The 14,393-nt window shown below is 38.8% G+C and overlaps 2 protein-coding genes across 4 annotated transcripts in view; one reads left to right on the top strand and one right to left on the bottom strand.

Moving 5' to 3' along the window:
- The first annotated feature begins 92 nt into the window (after positions 1–92).
- On the top strand, positions 93–4,319 carry LOC124643201. The gene is made up of 3 exons (XM_047182082.1): positions 93–1,410; positions 2,461–2,604; positions 3,157–4,319. Exons 1-3 carry the CDS (start codon positions 1,065–1,067, stop codon positions 4,317–4,319), a joined length of 1,653 nt encoding a protein of 550 aa, XP_047038038.1. The 5' UTR covers positions 93–1,064.
- A 3,729-nt stretch (positions 4,320–8,048) lies between these two features.
- Positions 8,049–14,393, bottom strand: part of LOC124643187 (zinc transporter foi) — a 54,330-nt gene continuing 47,985 nt past the window's right edge. For all 3 annotated transcript variants that reach the window (XM_047182062.1, XM_047182064.1, XM_047182063.1), the window contains exons 5-7: positions 12,873–12,953; positions 12,316–12,503; positions 8,049–11,192 (exon numbers count right to left, since the gene is read on the bottom strand). In XM_047182062.1, the coding sequence (XP_047038018.1) occupies positions 11,052–11,192; positions 12,316–12,503; positions 12,873–12,953 (410 nt within the window). In that variant the 3' untranslated portion in view covers positions 8,049–11,051. The remainder of the gene's footprint in view (positions 11,193–12,315; positions 12,504–12,872; positions 12,954–14,393) is intronic.

Raw genomic sequence — 14,393 nt, 5'->3', positions numbered from 1 at the left:
TATCTTAAATATACATTTCCGATTACTATTTAGGAAATGTGTCTAATGTAATTTATTTTACACATTTCCGGGCGGTTTTAGGAATTTCATAGATTTTGTTCACGCACACAAGGCGTGATTCATAGCTGGCGCACCAGGGCCCGACAGAGGGCGTCGCGTCACCGAGGCGGGGGGGACGGCTGCCAGCAGCAGCGCCCCGCACCGCACCGCCGCACTCCATCACCGGACACAGCCGACGACGCGCGCGCATACCTATCTTAGTTTTCCAACATTTGTACTGTCCAGTGAACCAATATATTATGTACTAAGTGTTACAGTCCACTTTTCATTTAAGTACCTTTAGTTAGGTCCCCTACATTTTGGTCACTTCGGCCTTCTACAATTTAAATCCGCGTAACGGGTTTCTACGAACAAAGAAATCGTTCGCGCGGTGACAGTACGAGGCGACGTTGGTGGACTTTGATACGAGCGACGAGTCTTCAAAAGCGCCGTGTCACTACAAGCGGCATTCGAGAGAAGAGAAGTTTGGAGTTGGAGTCGTCTAAATACGTAGAACGAGGAGAGGACGTCTACGAGTTCCCGAAGTCTTCACGTCGACGGTGGTCAAGTCTCGACTTAGTTGGTCGAACACGCCGGGTCATCTACGTGCTTCGTGGGAATCAACACAGTTCGCCTTGTGGATAAAGATAAGCATATTTGTGTATCGTTCCAAATTCCTTTCTTTATAATTTCCGTTACAAATTCAAATTTCAAAAATTTCCGTTGCAACCGTTTTCAGTTCAGTTTCAAATTTGAGCAAACAAGTGATTATTTAAATCATTTTTAAGTCTATTGGCATTAACGCGCATTCATTCAGTGCTGTATGGAATAGATTTCTTATCGGTTTACCGTTTAAGTTCTTTGCTAATGAGCTAACGGTCACGAGTCACGAGCCTATTCGTATTGAAACATCTGGTTGCTACATTAGTCATCACTTGTGCATTTGCTTATCGCCTTATCTGTTATTCAATCGCATTATTTCATAACATCTTTTGTATTTTTTATTTTCAAACCACCTTCTTATAATGGCTAATGAAGATTTGTTAATAAGAAAACGCAGTGCTATTAAAGCTAAGCTTACGAATTTTTGCAATCATGTTAATGTGCTTATGAGTTGCGATTCATTATCCAGTTTGCAGCGTATTGAGCTAGAGGGTCGCCTTCGTAAATTTGATGCTTTATACGATGAATTTGATAATTTGCAGTTGGAGATCGAGGTGCTCTCGGATAAGCCAGACGAGGCGTACGGGGAACGTGCCAAGTTTGAGGAGCGGTACCACGCGGTGGCAGCTCAGGCGCGCAGCCTGCTTATCAGCGCTGATGCCGGCGTTGACGGCGGGTCTGTAGCGGGCTCAGCGGATAAAAGCACAGGTGCATCGTTCCGTCATAATTTTGTACGCTTACCTAAAATCAATTTGCCTACTTTCGATGGTAGTTATCAATGTTGGCTCGAGTATAGAGATACATATCTGTCACTTATTCACAGTAGTAGTGCTATCGATGATATTAGCAAATTTCATTATTTGCGCGCTTCGCTTACGGGAGATGCTCAGCAAGTGATAAAAAATATAGATTTTAAGAGCGAGCATTATCAATTAGCGTGGAATCTATTATGTGAGCGATATGATAATAGCAGGCTTCTAGTTAAAAACCATGTGCAGACTTTGTTTAATACTCCGGCAATTCTTAAAGAGTCTTGTGTAGCCTTACGTCAATTTGTTGATAATATCAATAAGCAAATTAGAGCTTTAAAATCGCTGAACGAGCCCACTGACCAGTGGAGTACACTGGTGGTAATAATGATGGGTAGCAGACTGGATAAGGTCACTAACAGAGACTGGGAAGAGTATAGCAATACCTTACCCAAATTTCCAACATTGTCAGAATTTTGTTCGTTTGTTAGTAAAAGGGCTGATTTATTAGAGACAGTAGAACATAGCAAATCAACAAATAAGGAAGATAGTAGTACAAACAGTTACACAGTAAATACTAATAATTCTAAAAAAAACTATAATATAACAAAACCTAAACCTAATACTAATAAGGAATTTAATAATTGTCCGTTGTGCAAAAATAATCATTTCATGTTTGTGTGTGATGATTTTCGTAAGTTGTCAGTAGAAAACCGTTTAGCAAAGGTGAAGGAGCTTAATGTGTGCTTTAATTGTTTACGTCCAGGGCATTCAAGTAAACGTTGTAAATTGTCACACTGTAAATATTGTAATCGTAAGCATAACACGCTTTTACACGTAGAGCAGTCTAATTCAACTGTACAAGACCCAATGCCTAGTAGTGTAGCTCTGCCTAGTTTACTGACTGATGACGTTTCTGGTGGTGCACAGTTACAAAACGGCACATCTGAAAGCGTTGTTATGTCAAGCGACACTGCAGCTACTACTCGTTCTGTTTTGCTTTCCACAGCTCTGGTGACAGTGGTCAGCACCCGAGGTGAGAAGTTCGACGCCAGGATCCTGCTGGATAACGGTAGCACAGCTAATTTTATCACTGAAACACTGTGTCACAAGCTGGGATTGCCTAGACGTAACGTTAACTCCACGATATCAGGTATAAATAAGCAAACATCTAATAGCACACAGTCTTGTAGATTTACAATTCAGGCTCGGAATGGTGGCTATAGGGAAACCATCACTAGCTTCATATTGCCTGAAATTACAAAAATATTGCCATCTAAAGCGGTAGATGTAGGCAATATCAATATACCGGCAGACATACATTTAGCTGATCCGTCATTCCATATTCCGTCTGTAATCGACATTCTTGTTGGCGCGGAAGTGTTTTGGAATGTTTTAGGTTCCTCATCTATTAATTTAGGTAGGAATAAACCCAAGCTTCATGCAACAAAACTAGGGTGGATAGTTTCAGGTCCAGTCCCATTACGCAACATTTCTAATAACCAAGCACATTTTTGTAATGTTTCTATGGAGGAATTAAATAATAATCTCAACAGGTTTTGGGAAATAGATTCGGTCCCATCTAAACATGCCTTATCACAGGAGGAACGTGCGTGCGAAGAAAGTTTTCGCCGCAATACTGTTCGTGACAGTCAGGGTAGGTTTGTTGTGACAATTCCTTTAAAAGATAATCCTGTCATTCTAGGTGAGTCGTACGAGATGGCTAAGCGGCGATTTCTATCATTGGAGCGTCGTTTTCTTCGTGATCCAAGTTTCAAGGAGCGTTATGTTGCCTTCATGGAGGAGTATGAGCGTCTTGGACACATGACAGAGAATCCAACGTCTAGGAAGCCACATTCAGGTGACGATATTGAATATTTTTTGCCTCATCATGGGGTCATCAGAGAATCCAGCTCGACCACGAAACTACGGGCAGTCTTTGATGCTTCAGCGGCAACCACGTCTGGTGTGTCGTTCAATCAAATCCAGATGGTTGGCCCGACTATCCAAGAAGATCTTCTGTCAATTTTACTAAGATTTAGGCAATATAAGTACGTTATATCAGGAGATATAGCTAGAATGTATCGTGCTGTTGCTGTAACACCGTCGCAACGTCCATTGCAACAAATTATCTTCAGGACTGATCCTAAGTTACCGTTAAAGACTTATTGTCTAAATACTGTTACCTATGGCACAGCTTCTGCTCCGTACTTAGCAACAAAGTGTTTAGTGAGTTTGGCTAATGTTGCTACAAGTCCTACCGTCAAGTCTTCAATTGAGCGTGATTTTTACATAGATGACTATCTTTCAGGCGGTAATTCGGTTTCAGGCGTAGTAGAAATGGTCAAGGAAGTTATCTCTGTGTTAGCGTCAGCGAATTTTCACATACGAAAATGGCAATCTAATAGTTCTTCAATTTTAGACCAGGTTTGCGACAGCTCAACAGTTGTGGATTGTCTAAGATTGTCTGAAGATAAGAACGCGTCATCAAAAACATTAGGGTTACGCTGGGTGTGTGAGGCAGATTATTTGGCATTTTCTATTTCTATTGATGATAAGAAACAAGTTTCTAAACGCCAAATTTTGTCAGTCATCAGTCAAATATTTGACCCATTAGGCTTGGTTGGTCCATGTGTAGTCGAGGCTAAGATTGTCATGCAGAAGCTGTGGTTGGATAAGTGTGACTGGGATGAGCAGGTGCCAGAGTCTATATGCCATTTTTGGAGTAATTTTGTTAACACTCTTCCAAGTTTAAACAATCTACGCATTCCAAGATGGGTTGTGTGTGACAATGCTATATTGCATGAAATTCATGTTTTTACAGATGCCTCTGAGAGAGCCTTTGGTTGTTGCGTATATCTTCGGTAGGTGAATATGGAAGGTGCAGTCAAGGTACAACTTCTTGCATCGAAGAATCGTGTAGCACCAATAAAGCCCACTACCATTCCACGTCTCGAGCTTTGTGGGGCGTTGCTAGGCGCTAGACTGTGTGCTAAGGTACAAAGTTCCATTACTTTACCTATTACTAGATGCCAATTTTGGTGCGATTCAACAATAGTGTTGAGTTGGCTAGCTATGTCACCGAACGTATTGAAACCTTTCGTACGCAATCGCGTTAACGAGATACAGGAGAGTACTGCAGGTCATACGTGGAGTTACGTGCCGTCTAGATTCAATCCGGCAGATCTTGTTTCTCGTGGGCTGAAGGCTGACCTTATCAGCGAGTGTTCTTTATGGTGGTCAGGCCCAGAGTTCTTGTTAAATGATGAAACACACTGGCCAGCTATGCCCAACAAAACTATGAAACAGGATCTACCAGAAGTAATTACATCTAACTTCACAGATCACTCGTTTCTCACAGACATACAAAAACACGCACAGCACACAAATACATCATTAATTCATACATTATTGCATAAATATTCTAACATAAATCGTCTACAAAGAGTGGTGGCCTACATATTAAGATTTTATAATAATGTAAAGAACAGAATCAAGGATCAAAATCCATTATCAATTAAAGAACTTCAAGATTCTTTAAATTTCATTTTACGACAAGCTCAAATGGAGATGTTTTCCAAAGAATATGACATTCTTAAAGCTGGTAAGACTTTGCCTCGCAAAAATAGATTGATTTGTTTGAGTCCTTTTTTTGACGAAGATGGTCTCATTCGTGTAGGCGGGAGACTTGATAATTCGCCTTATGACTATAATATCAAGCATCCAATTTTATTATGTTGCAAGCATCATATCACTAAATTAATTTTCCACAAATATCATCATGATTTATTACACGCTGGCCCTCAATTGTTGATCGCAAGTATACGGCAAGTGTATTGGCCACTTGGAGGCAGAAATCTATCTAAATCAGTTGTAAAACACTGCATTAAATGTTTTAAGTTCAAGTGTCAAAATATTCAACCTGTCATGGAACAATTGCCTGTTAATAGGACTCAATTGGAATTCCCATTTTTAAATTCCAGTGTCGATTATGCCGGGCCAATATTGATAGCAGATCGAAAGGGGCGAGGGTGTAAACTTGTAAAGGCGTACCTATGCATCTTTGTTTGTCTTGCAGTGAAAGCTGTCCATATCGAGCTCGTTACAGACCTTACTAAGGAGGGCTATATGGCTGCTTTAAGCCGTTTTGTTGCTCGTCGTGGCAAACCCAAGAGCATCTTGTCTGACAATGGCACCAATTTTGTAGGCACTTGTAATGAGTTGCAACAATTCTTACAACAATCAAATATATCGTATGAAGTTGCACAAAGGGGTATTGAATTTACTTTTGCCCCTCCATATTCTCCACATTTCAACGGCATTGCTGAAGCTGCCGTTCGATCAACTAAACACCACCTGAAAAGACTATTACAGTTAACACACTTCACATACGAAGAAATGGTCACTTGTTTAACTCAAATAGAAGCTGTTCTTAATTCACGTCCTCTCACACCACTTTCCTCTGATCCGTTAGATTTTACTGTCCTTACTCCTTCACACTTTTTGATTGGACGATCACTAATAGCTGTTCCGCATCCACAGGTGTCTGATGTAAACATCGGCCGCTTGGAGCGCTACCACAGAGTGGAGCATATTAAGCAGCATTTCTGGAACCGATTCCATTTAGAATATATCTCTCTGCTGCAGCAAAAAACTAAGTGGACGTCATCTACAGGACAACTGGCAGAGGGAACGTTAGTTCTCATCAAGGAGAGAGGACAACCGCCAATGCTGTGGCCACTGGGACGTGTCACGAAGGTGTTCCCGGGGAGCGACGGGATAACGCGTGTGGCTGAGTTGAAGACGCGTAAGGGAACAATTCTACGTTCCTTTAATAATATTTGTCCACTTCCACTAGATTGAATGCTTCAACCCGGGGAGGATGTTCACGCACACAAGGCGTGATTCATAGCTGGCGCACCAGGGCCCGACAGAGGGCGTCGCGTCACCGAGGCGGGGGGGACGGCTGCCAGCAGCAGCGCCCCGCACCGCACCGCCGCACTCCATCACCGGACACAGCCGACGACGCGCGCGCATACCTATCTTAGTTTTCCAACATTTGTACTGTCCAGTGAACCAATATATTATGTACTAAGTGTTACAGTCCACTTTTCATTTAAGTACCTTTAGTTAGGTCCCCTACAGATTTCCTAGGAATTGTATACAATGACGGATGACATACATTTCCGTTAGACTTTTATTCAAATATTTACATAATATTTACATTAATTTTAAAAATTAAAAATAAACTTATATATACAACTTAAAACTAATACATAGCATCAAAAAATTGCTCCTCATCGCTGTCACCGGGTAATGTACCCAGAAGGCTGGCAGCATTGCCACGTTGGATGGCAATGCTCAACCTCTGTGCGAAATAAAAGCCAGCCCTTGGGTCACGAGAAGTGTCAACAAGGCGCTTAGAAATTTCCTTTGCAAGCGCGTGAGCACTCGGACCCCACGGCCCGAGAGTTTCAACCCCAAACGGCTCAAACATGTAATTCCCGATAAGGCTACTATATTTGCGCCGTTTGAGGTCTTCTGCTTGTGAAGCGGCGGAGCCGACACAACACGCAGTTCTAGGAAGATGGGATGGCGCAAGAGTGTCGACGCAGGTCGCGTCCCACACTAAAGTCCTACCCATCTTCCACGGAAATAGCGACATGCCGTCTGGTCTCTTGCCATCGTCGCGTGCCAAACCATTTGGTTCAAGTACGGCTGGCACGCCGACGGCAACAAGAGCCCGACGGATCACGTCGTTGATATTCGCATGTCGTGGTATGCGGCCCGCACTCCGGCTGCACGACAGGCCGTGGTGACCGAGGCTGTTGACAGCTTCCCCGCAGTGGCAGCGGTGAGGAGTGCAGCATGAAGCACCCAGACGCAGGCAGACAGCGAGTCTGAAAGTGGTGTCGTCAAACATGGTGCCTATGTTTAATTCATTTCCGTTAACATTTATACATACATTGCGCTTCCGACTACTTGTTAGTTTACAGCGCTTTTTAAAACTTACCAACTGTTTGTGTCCCAAAATTAAAAAAATGGCGAATTTTTACAATTGCGTTGTTCTGTCTCGACTTTCATAACTTAAACCTGGCCAACAGTTTGATCCTACAATGCTTTGGAAACATTTTTTAAAGTCCTTTACCTAACAAAAAAGTGGCTTTCGTTCGAACGTTCTTATTTATATTCCTTGTAACTACTCGAAGTACTTCGATCAATATGTACTACTCAAAATCTTTAAATACATAGGTGGCGCTTGGGTGATGACTGCACCCAGGCGCTACATGAGCTAGAGACGGCCTTGTCCCTAGGTTTCTGTTTTCGGCTAGTTAGATCATCAACATCCTACGAGCCTTTTCCCAACTACATGTTACATGTATGTTGGGGTCAGCTTCCAGTCTAACCGGATGCAGCTGAGTACCAGTGTTTTGTTTTCGGCTAGTTAAATATTCAGTAATAATATTATTTTTCAATCTTACCTTATTAAACCAAAATAAAGATGAACAATGTGAACTAATTTTACCAGCTTTTTGGGTTACATCCCCTCGGTGCATCACTCCCCCACTCTATAGGATCAGGTAAAAATAAAAACCGTTTAAAAATTATGAATTTGAATTATATTTTATTACAATATATAGCAAAGTATGTCCAAGTTTCATTTTATCACACATAGCTCGCATCGCGATCACATTTTTACACATTTCCTCGATATCTTACAAAACTGAGAATCCTTCAGTTTGTCGATATTTACATTCTCATCAAACATGATTTGCAAACACAAATAAAATCAAAAATCGCTTAAAAATAACTTAAGAACGTACTTACAAACTGCTTTTCTATAGTTACTTTTGTTTTATTCAACTTTTGAATATTTGTCCATGAATATTGTTGAAACATTTCAATTAGGCCATAGAACATCACTATAAATAATTATAGCATTTTTTTTAAATATTCATGAACATATATTTCAAAAGGAATACCACACATACAATGGTCCATAACATTTTAAATAAGTTAGCCTCAATTATTATCGACATCGATAAATAAGAGCTAGTGATGCAACCCTTATTTATCGATAATCGATATCAAAACGCAGCGCTTTACAGACAAAAAGCAACTTATTTGTGTTAAATATCAACTTAACCAATTTATTTTTAAATGAAATGCATTTTAACGTTTTTTCTAATAAAATTAAACGCACCTTATTAACTTTTTTGTTGAGTTTTCAATTCGATGCCCACCTTTGTATCAGGTACAAAAATTATCAAAAGATGAAGCAAGAAAAAAATACATGGAATTATTTACAACAAATACTTTATTTTTGTTTTTTTTTTTTGTCTCGGATACAATGGTGGTATTTAAGTAGATATTAAGTAACACTTATTCACAATAATTCATATACGTAAGTACAAGTTTAGGAACAAAATACAAAGAAGAGTCTTTGTGATAAAATTTATTCTAGTGTTGTAGTACGGTCGACATATCTTAGCTAGCCTAAAGTTAGTATTTTAACTGCGCAATATATAATTTTAATAACTAAAAGATCTATTGCGCATCTAAATATCTAAACTTGAGATTTTACCAAAGATAAGAAGATTTTAAACAACCAATAGAATTTCGTTCTTCAAACACTTAATAGTATCCCTAAGGAATAGTGAGTGCACCTGTGTCTGCGCAAATGCTCGTGCACTATAATATGTCCTGCGTAGTTGGCCAATATCCTTACATGAGAACAGCCGCCGTAGCCGATAATCAGCTAGGAGGACATAATATCAGTATCCCTGAGTGGAGAAATTTCTTTGGTTGATTAAAAACTTCTCTGCTTTGGTAGATGCTAGACCAAGGATTGTCGACCATACTTAATGAATCCCATAGAGAACTTTGAAATATAGTTTTCAAAACTTGAGTTTAGGTAAAGCCACAATTTAAGTATCAATGTTTTTTGTGAAAATAAAGCCTGCTTTCTGATTTATTTTCAAGTTAAGTAGGAAAATTCTGGCTTTAACATACTAGAAACCCTTCTACTAATTCCGACTATTGTTTAAATAGAAAAAGTTTTGAAATTACAAAATCTACAACTTCATTGTAATTTTATAACCATTCTGTAAGAAAAACCGTATCATTTTGAATATCTATTGCATCATGATAAAAATGTAAAAAGAAAAAAAAAACGATAAAAAATTTAAAGATGGGAAAAAGAGGTAGTATAATTTTATTTTATTATCAATATGGATTTTTACAGAATGGTTGTAAAATACAACTAATTAAAGCATGTACAGTAGGAAGATTCATATTTACATGTTATATATGAAAAACTGACTTAATGAGGCTCAAGAGTTTGTTGGCTCGATTGCGCTAATCTCAAGAACGGATCAGTAGGTCTGTTTATAAAATATTACAGTGTTAGATAGTTAATTTATCGAGGAGGGCTACTTTATCTGCATTTATGATATTAGTAGGATGGTTTATGTACAACCACAAATTAGTTTTCAATGTTATATAATTAATTGGTATTTGATAAAAATAGATAAATACTGGTTTTTACCCAACTTTCAAGAAGGGTAATGTGTTTTCCATGTTTACTTGATTTAATAAGCTGCATTTTGCAGGGTTATTTTTGTTCAAAAATGTATTATTTCATGTGTATTAATATTTTATATGTACTATGCGTGGAATATACTAGTAAATAAAATTCCAAACAAATCTGTAGTTAAAAACTAGTCTCCAACAGTTATTTTAGTAATAATATTTAGTCGAAAAACGCATGTATTTTATATTAACCATTTAATTAATTTAACTGTTCACTTAAACATTCTACAACCAGTTTCACAAAGTATTCGAGTGTTAAAAATAATAATATTTTAAGAAAATTTCGAAGTATAGCTTTATCACAATTTATTTATTTCTCATTTAATTTTATTTACACTATTTATAAGTACCTTGAAATCATGTTTTTAAGTAGACACCATAACTTATTATTTATAATTAAAAATAAAAGTTAAATTCCATAGACAAGGGGCCAACCTTTTTCAGTTTAAATTGTACAATTCTTTCATTGGTTTTTATTTTAGCAAGTCAAGTAAATCAAAATTAGTTTTTGAATATACATACCTACAAAAAGAATTGGCCACAATTTATCCTAGTAGTCAGTGTAATTTTACAAATAAAAGGTGCAATTCACTAATGGAGAAAATTCCAAAAAAATATGTTCACAAGTATTTTCGAAAAATCTCAAAATCAGGTGACAAAACATAGCACCAGAAAACGTCGACATAAAATTAATTATATTCGAGATCTAACCGTCAATTACATTTTTGCAAAATTCTCATTTTTCCTTTTTTACACTATGGTCATATTCTGTACACTATGGTCACAGACCATAAACCGTTTTGCTTATAGCCACTAACACTTGATAATCATGTCCGATTGGCACTTATCACTGGTTTCAACGTATTTCACAAAATTCACGATTTGCACAGGTTGGTACTATTTTGCACAGATTGGTACTATTTTGCACAATTTGCTACTATTTTGCACAGGATCGTCCTATCTTGCATAGGATTTGCCTATTTTGCACAGGAGGCTATTCTGCACAGTTTAGCCGAATAACGTTTTGAGGTCGTGCTCGTAGAGGGCAATGACCAGCATTATGCCAATGCCAGTTGCAAGCCCCATCAGTTGTAGTATGCACTGGCAGAGAGTACCCTCTTTGCTGTGTGATGTACTTAACTCTGGCATCTGTGGAAGATAATATTATTAGTCATCCTCCGAGCCTTTTTCCCAATCATGTTGGGGTCGGCTTCCAGTCTAACCGGATTCAGCTGAGTACCAGTGCTTTACAAGAAGCGACTGCCTATCTGACCTCCTCAACCCAGTTACCCGGGCAACCCGATACCCCTTGGTTAGACTGGTGTCAGACTTACTGGCTTCTGACTACCCGTAACGACTGCCAAGGATGTTCAATGACAGCCGGGACCTACAGTTTAACGTGCCATCCGAAACACAGCCAATGGTGTCTAAGATATACTTAGAAAGTACATACAGACTTAGAAAAGTTGCATTGGTACTTGCCTGACCTGGGATCGAACCCGCGCCCTCATACTTGAGAGATTGGTCCTTTACCCACTAGGCCACCACGACTTGAGAAGATAATATTATTAGTAAGTATAGTAAGTATTGTAAATATAAAGTAATTATATTCTTTATGTACACTAATATAAATTACAGAAAAAAGTCTATGTGATGCAATGGGCGGTTCTGTCATCACTGAAAGACAACCTCCAGTTGGATGTAGCAGAGAAGAAATAAAAGTTATTATGATGCATTCAAGGGTCATGAGGTTGTCCAAGTAACTGGGTTGAGGAGGTCAGATAGCCAGTCCCTTCTTGTAGCACACTGGTATTCATTAGCTTTTCTTACCGCATAGAAAAGCTACAATAGGTAATCAAGTTCTAGCAAGAGCCATTGTGGATAAACCACGGCCATTGTGCACTAAACACACCCTATTCTGCACAAAACAGCCTTACTTACTGAGGAATTTGCTACGCCACTTCTTTCCATCAAGAATACATAGCAAGTGGTGGTTTCGGGTCTTTTTAAAATTTTGACGTCCAAAAACTGCCATTTTACAGTCAATCTATACTAATATTATAAAGAGGAAAACTTTGTTTGTTTGTTTGGTTGTAATGGATAAACTCAAAAACTACTGGACCGATTTTAAATATCCTTTCACCATTAGAAAGCTATATTATCTGCGAGTAACATAGGCTATATTTTATCCCGGTACGGGCAGTAGCTCCCACGGGACGCGGGTGAAACCGCGGGAAAACGGCTAGTTTTAAATAAATTAGTATATATTTACCATATCAACGAGCGCAATATACAGGAACATGCCGGCAGCGGCTGCGAACAGCCAGCGAGTAGCCGACGGCGCATGGCCCGCTAGGACGCCGCATACCATGCCGAGAAGACATAAGCCGGACGAGAGGATGTTGTAGCAAACTGCTCGTTTCACTGACATACCCGCTTTTAGAAGGACTGCGAAGTCACCTGGAGATGAAAAAATTTATTTAATTGTTGCCTTATTTTCTGATTAAAAAAAAAAAAAAACATTCTTGTGTGTGCATGTGTATGTGTGTTTGTAAGCACACAGACATTAAAGGATTGTTTGTGCAAAATATTTAACTTATTCTAGTATCAGCGGTTTCAGATGTCGAATGATCAGTCAACTAGCGTGTAAAAATTTTTTATACAGATATTTTTGTATCTTACTGACAAGAGTTTTTAATTTGGCATCAGTCATCTAAAACTATGATCATCGAAGCAGAATTGTAATGAGGCCAGTACCTCAAATCTTTTTTAGTTAGGAAGCACAATATCGGCTTTACAGACAAGGTGTTATTATTATTGTCAACGTACCCAATTCATGAGGCAGCTCGTGGCACAGCACCGCGATGGCTGTTGAGAAACCGCCCGCTATGTTCGAAGCGAACGCGGCACCTGGAAATACGGTTGTATGGTTTAAGTCCATGTATTTCAAAAAAAATCAAAGACGGCAATCAGACACGACCGGAGAGAGATCACAGGCAGGACCGACATTACAAGTGCTCTCCGGTTGCATCACCAACTACCAGACTCCTGGCTGCTTTGTGTAAGTTTCATAATACGTTGAACGCCAAATATCAGCCAAAAAAAGTTTTTGTGCTGTCTGGGACTGATAACGTTCAAAATCAAATTATAAAAAAAAAAACGATTTCGGCCCGACCCGGGAATTGGACTTAAGACCAGGCCTCTGTCACTCGACGTACTTGCGCGCGATAAATGCCTACCGCTCGCTGGGTTACCGGTAGCCCCACGCGGCTCAGGGCTTTCAATAGTCACACGCGCCGCGCGCGTTCCAATTATTTTTATTTCGTGGCATGTTATGCTATTGGTTTTTATTAGGTTTTTTAAGCTACCTAACAAACTGATGGATTATTTTGAGTTGTGTTGGTTTATGTGAGACTAGCTGGTGCCCGCGACTTCGTCTGCGCAGGTTTAGTATTTCGAACAATATGTTTACAAATTGTAGCCTATGTGTTATTCTGATGTATAAGCTATATTATTGAAAAGTTTCATTAAAATCCATTCAGTAGTTTTTGCGTGAAAGAGTAACAAACATCCATACATCCATACATACAAACTTTCGCGTTTATAATATTAGTAGGATTTAGAAACATTTTATATTTATGAACTTATCTAGTAATTCTATTTTTTTTTTTTTATAAATTAATACTTATCTACTTTATGATTTTAACAACAGAGATCATTAGGTACATATTTTACTTTAGATACCTACTTAGTTATATGAACTGTATTGTGAGTTTTGTAGCTAAAAACACATCTCGAGTGTAAGTATGTATAGTTCTAGTCCAACTTAATGACGACTCGGAACATTACGCGTGTCGCTACGCAGAAACCAATTTTAGGTATGTATCAACACTCGACGGAGTTGTACCATATGGGGTATGGCACTTGTGCTCGAAAAATAGTTGGAAACCGCCTTTGAGTTTGACGAAAGCTTTACTTAAGTACTATCGAAACCTATGCTTACGTATTAGGTAATATTTAGTAATATGTACCCATACTCCATTTTAGTAGGCAATACAATAGTTAACTAAAGAAAAATATTCTTGATATTACTTTTTATTTAACAACTCAGTTTTAAAAAAGGCTATCTTAAAATAAGCGTATCTTTTCTTTCCTACTTAAATATTAAATTGTAAGATGCAGCCCTAAGCGCGGCCACGGCACGGTTGCGGTCACTGAACTGTACGCTATCGCATTGGAATAACAATCAAGCGCTCGAGCTTTTAAGGTTCATTTTATAACGCAGCTAGGAATGTGTAGGTAGTTGGGGAACTTGTAGGTGCTTATAACAGTAGGTATGGACTTTTTTGT

This window comes from Helicoverpa zea, chromosome 27 (genome assembly GCF_022581195.2).
Source record: "Helicoverpa zea isolate HzStark_Cry1AcR chromosome 27, ilHelZeax1.1, whole genome shotgun sequence".
Classification (NCBI taxonomy): Eukaryota; Metazoa; Arthropoda; class Insecta; order Lepidoptera; family Noctuidae; genus Helicoverpa; species Helicoverpa zea.
The sequence above is the reverse complement of the archived record's forward strand: the minus strand, read 5'-3'. Positions and strand labels throughout refer to the sequence as shown.

Coding starts and splice junctions, on each gene's coding strand:
- LOC124643201 (XM_047182082.1), top strand. CDS start 1,065: ATGGCTAATGAAGATTTGTTAATAAGAAAACGCAGTGCTATTAAAGCT. Junction 1,411..2,460: donor CTCAGCGGATAAAAGCACAG/GTGCATCGTTCC, acceptor TGCTTTCCACAG/CTCTGGTGACAGTGGTCAGC. Junction 2,605..3,156: donor CGTTAACTCCACGATATCAG/GTATAAATAAGC, acceptor CTGTCATTCTAG/GTGAGTCGTACGAGATGGCT.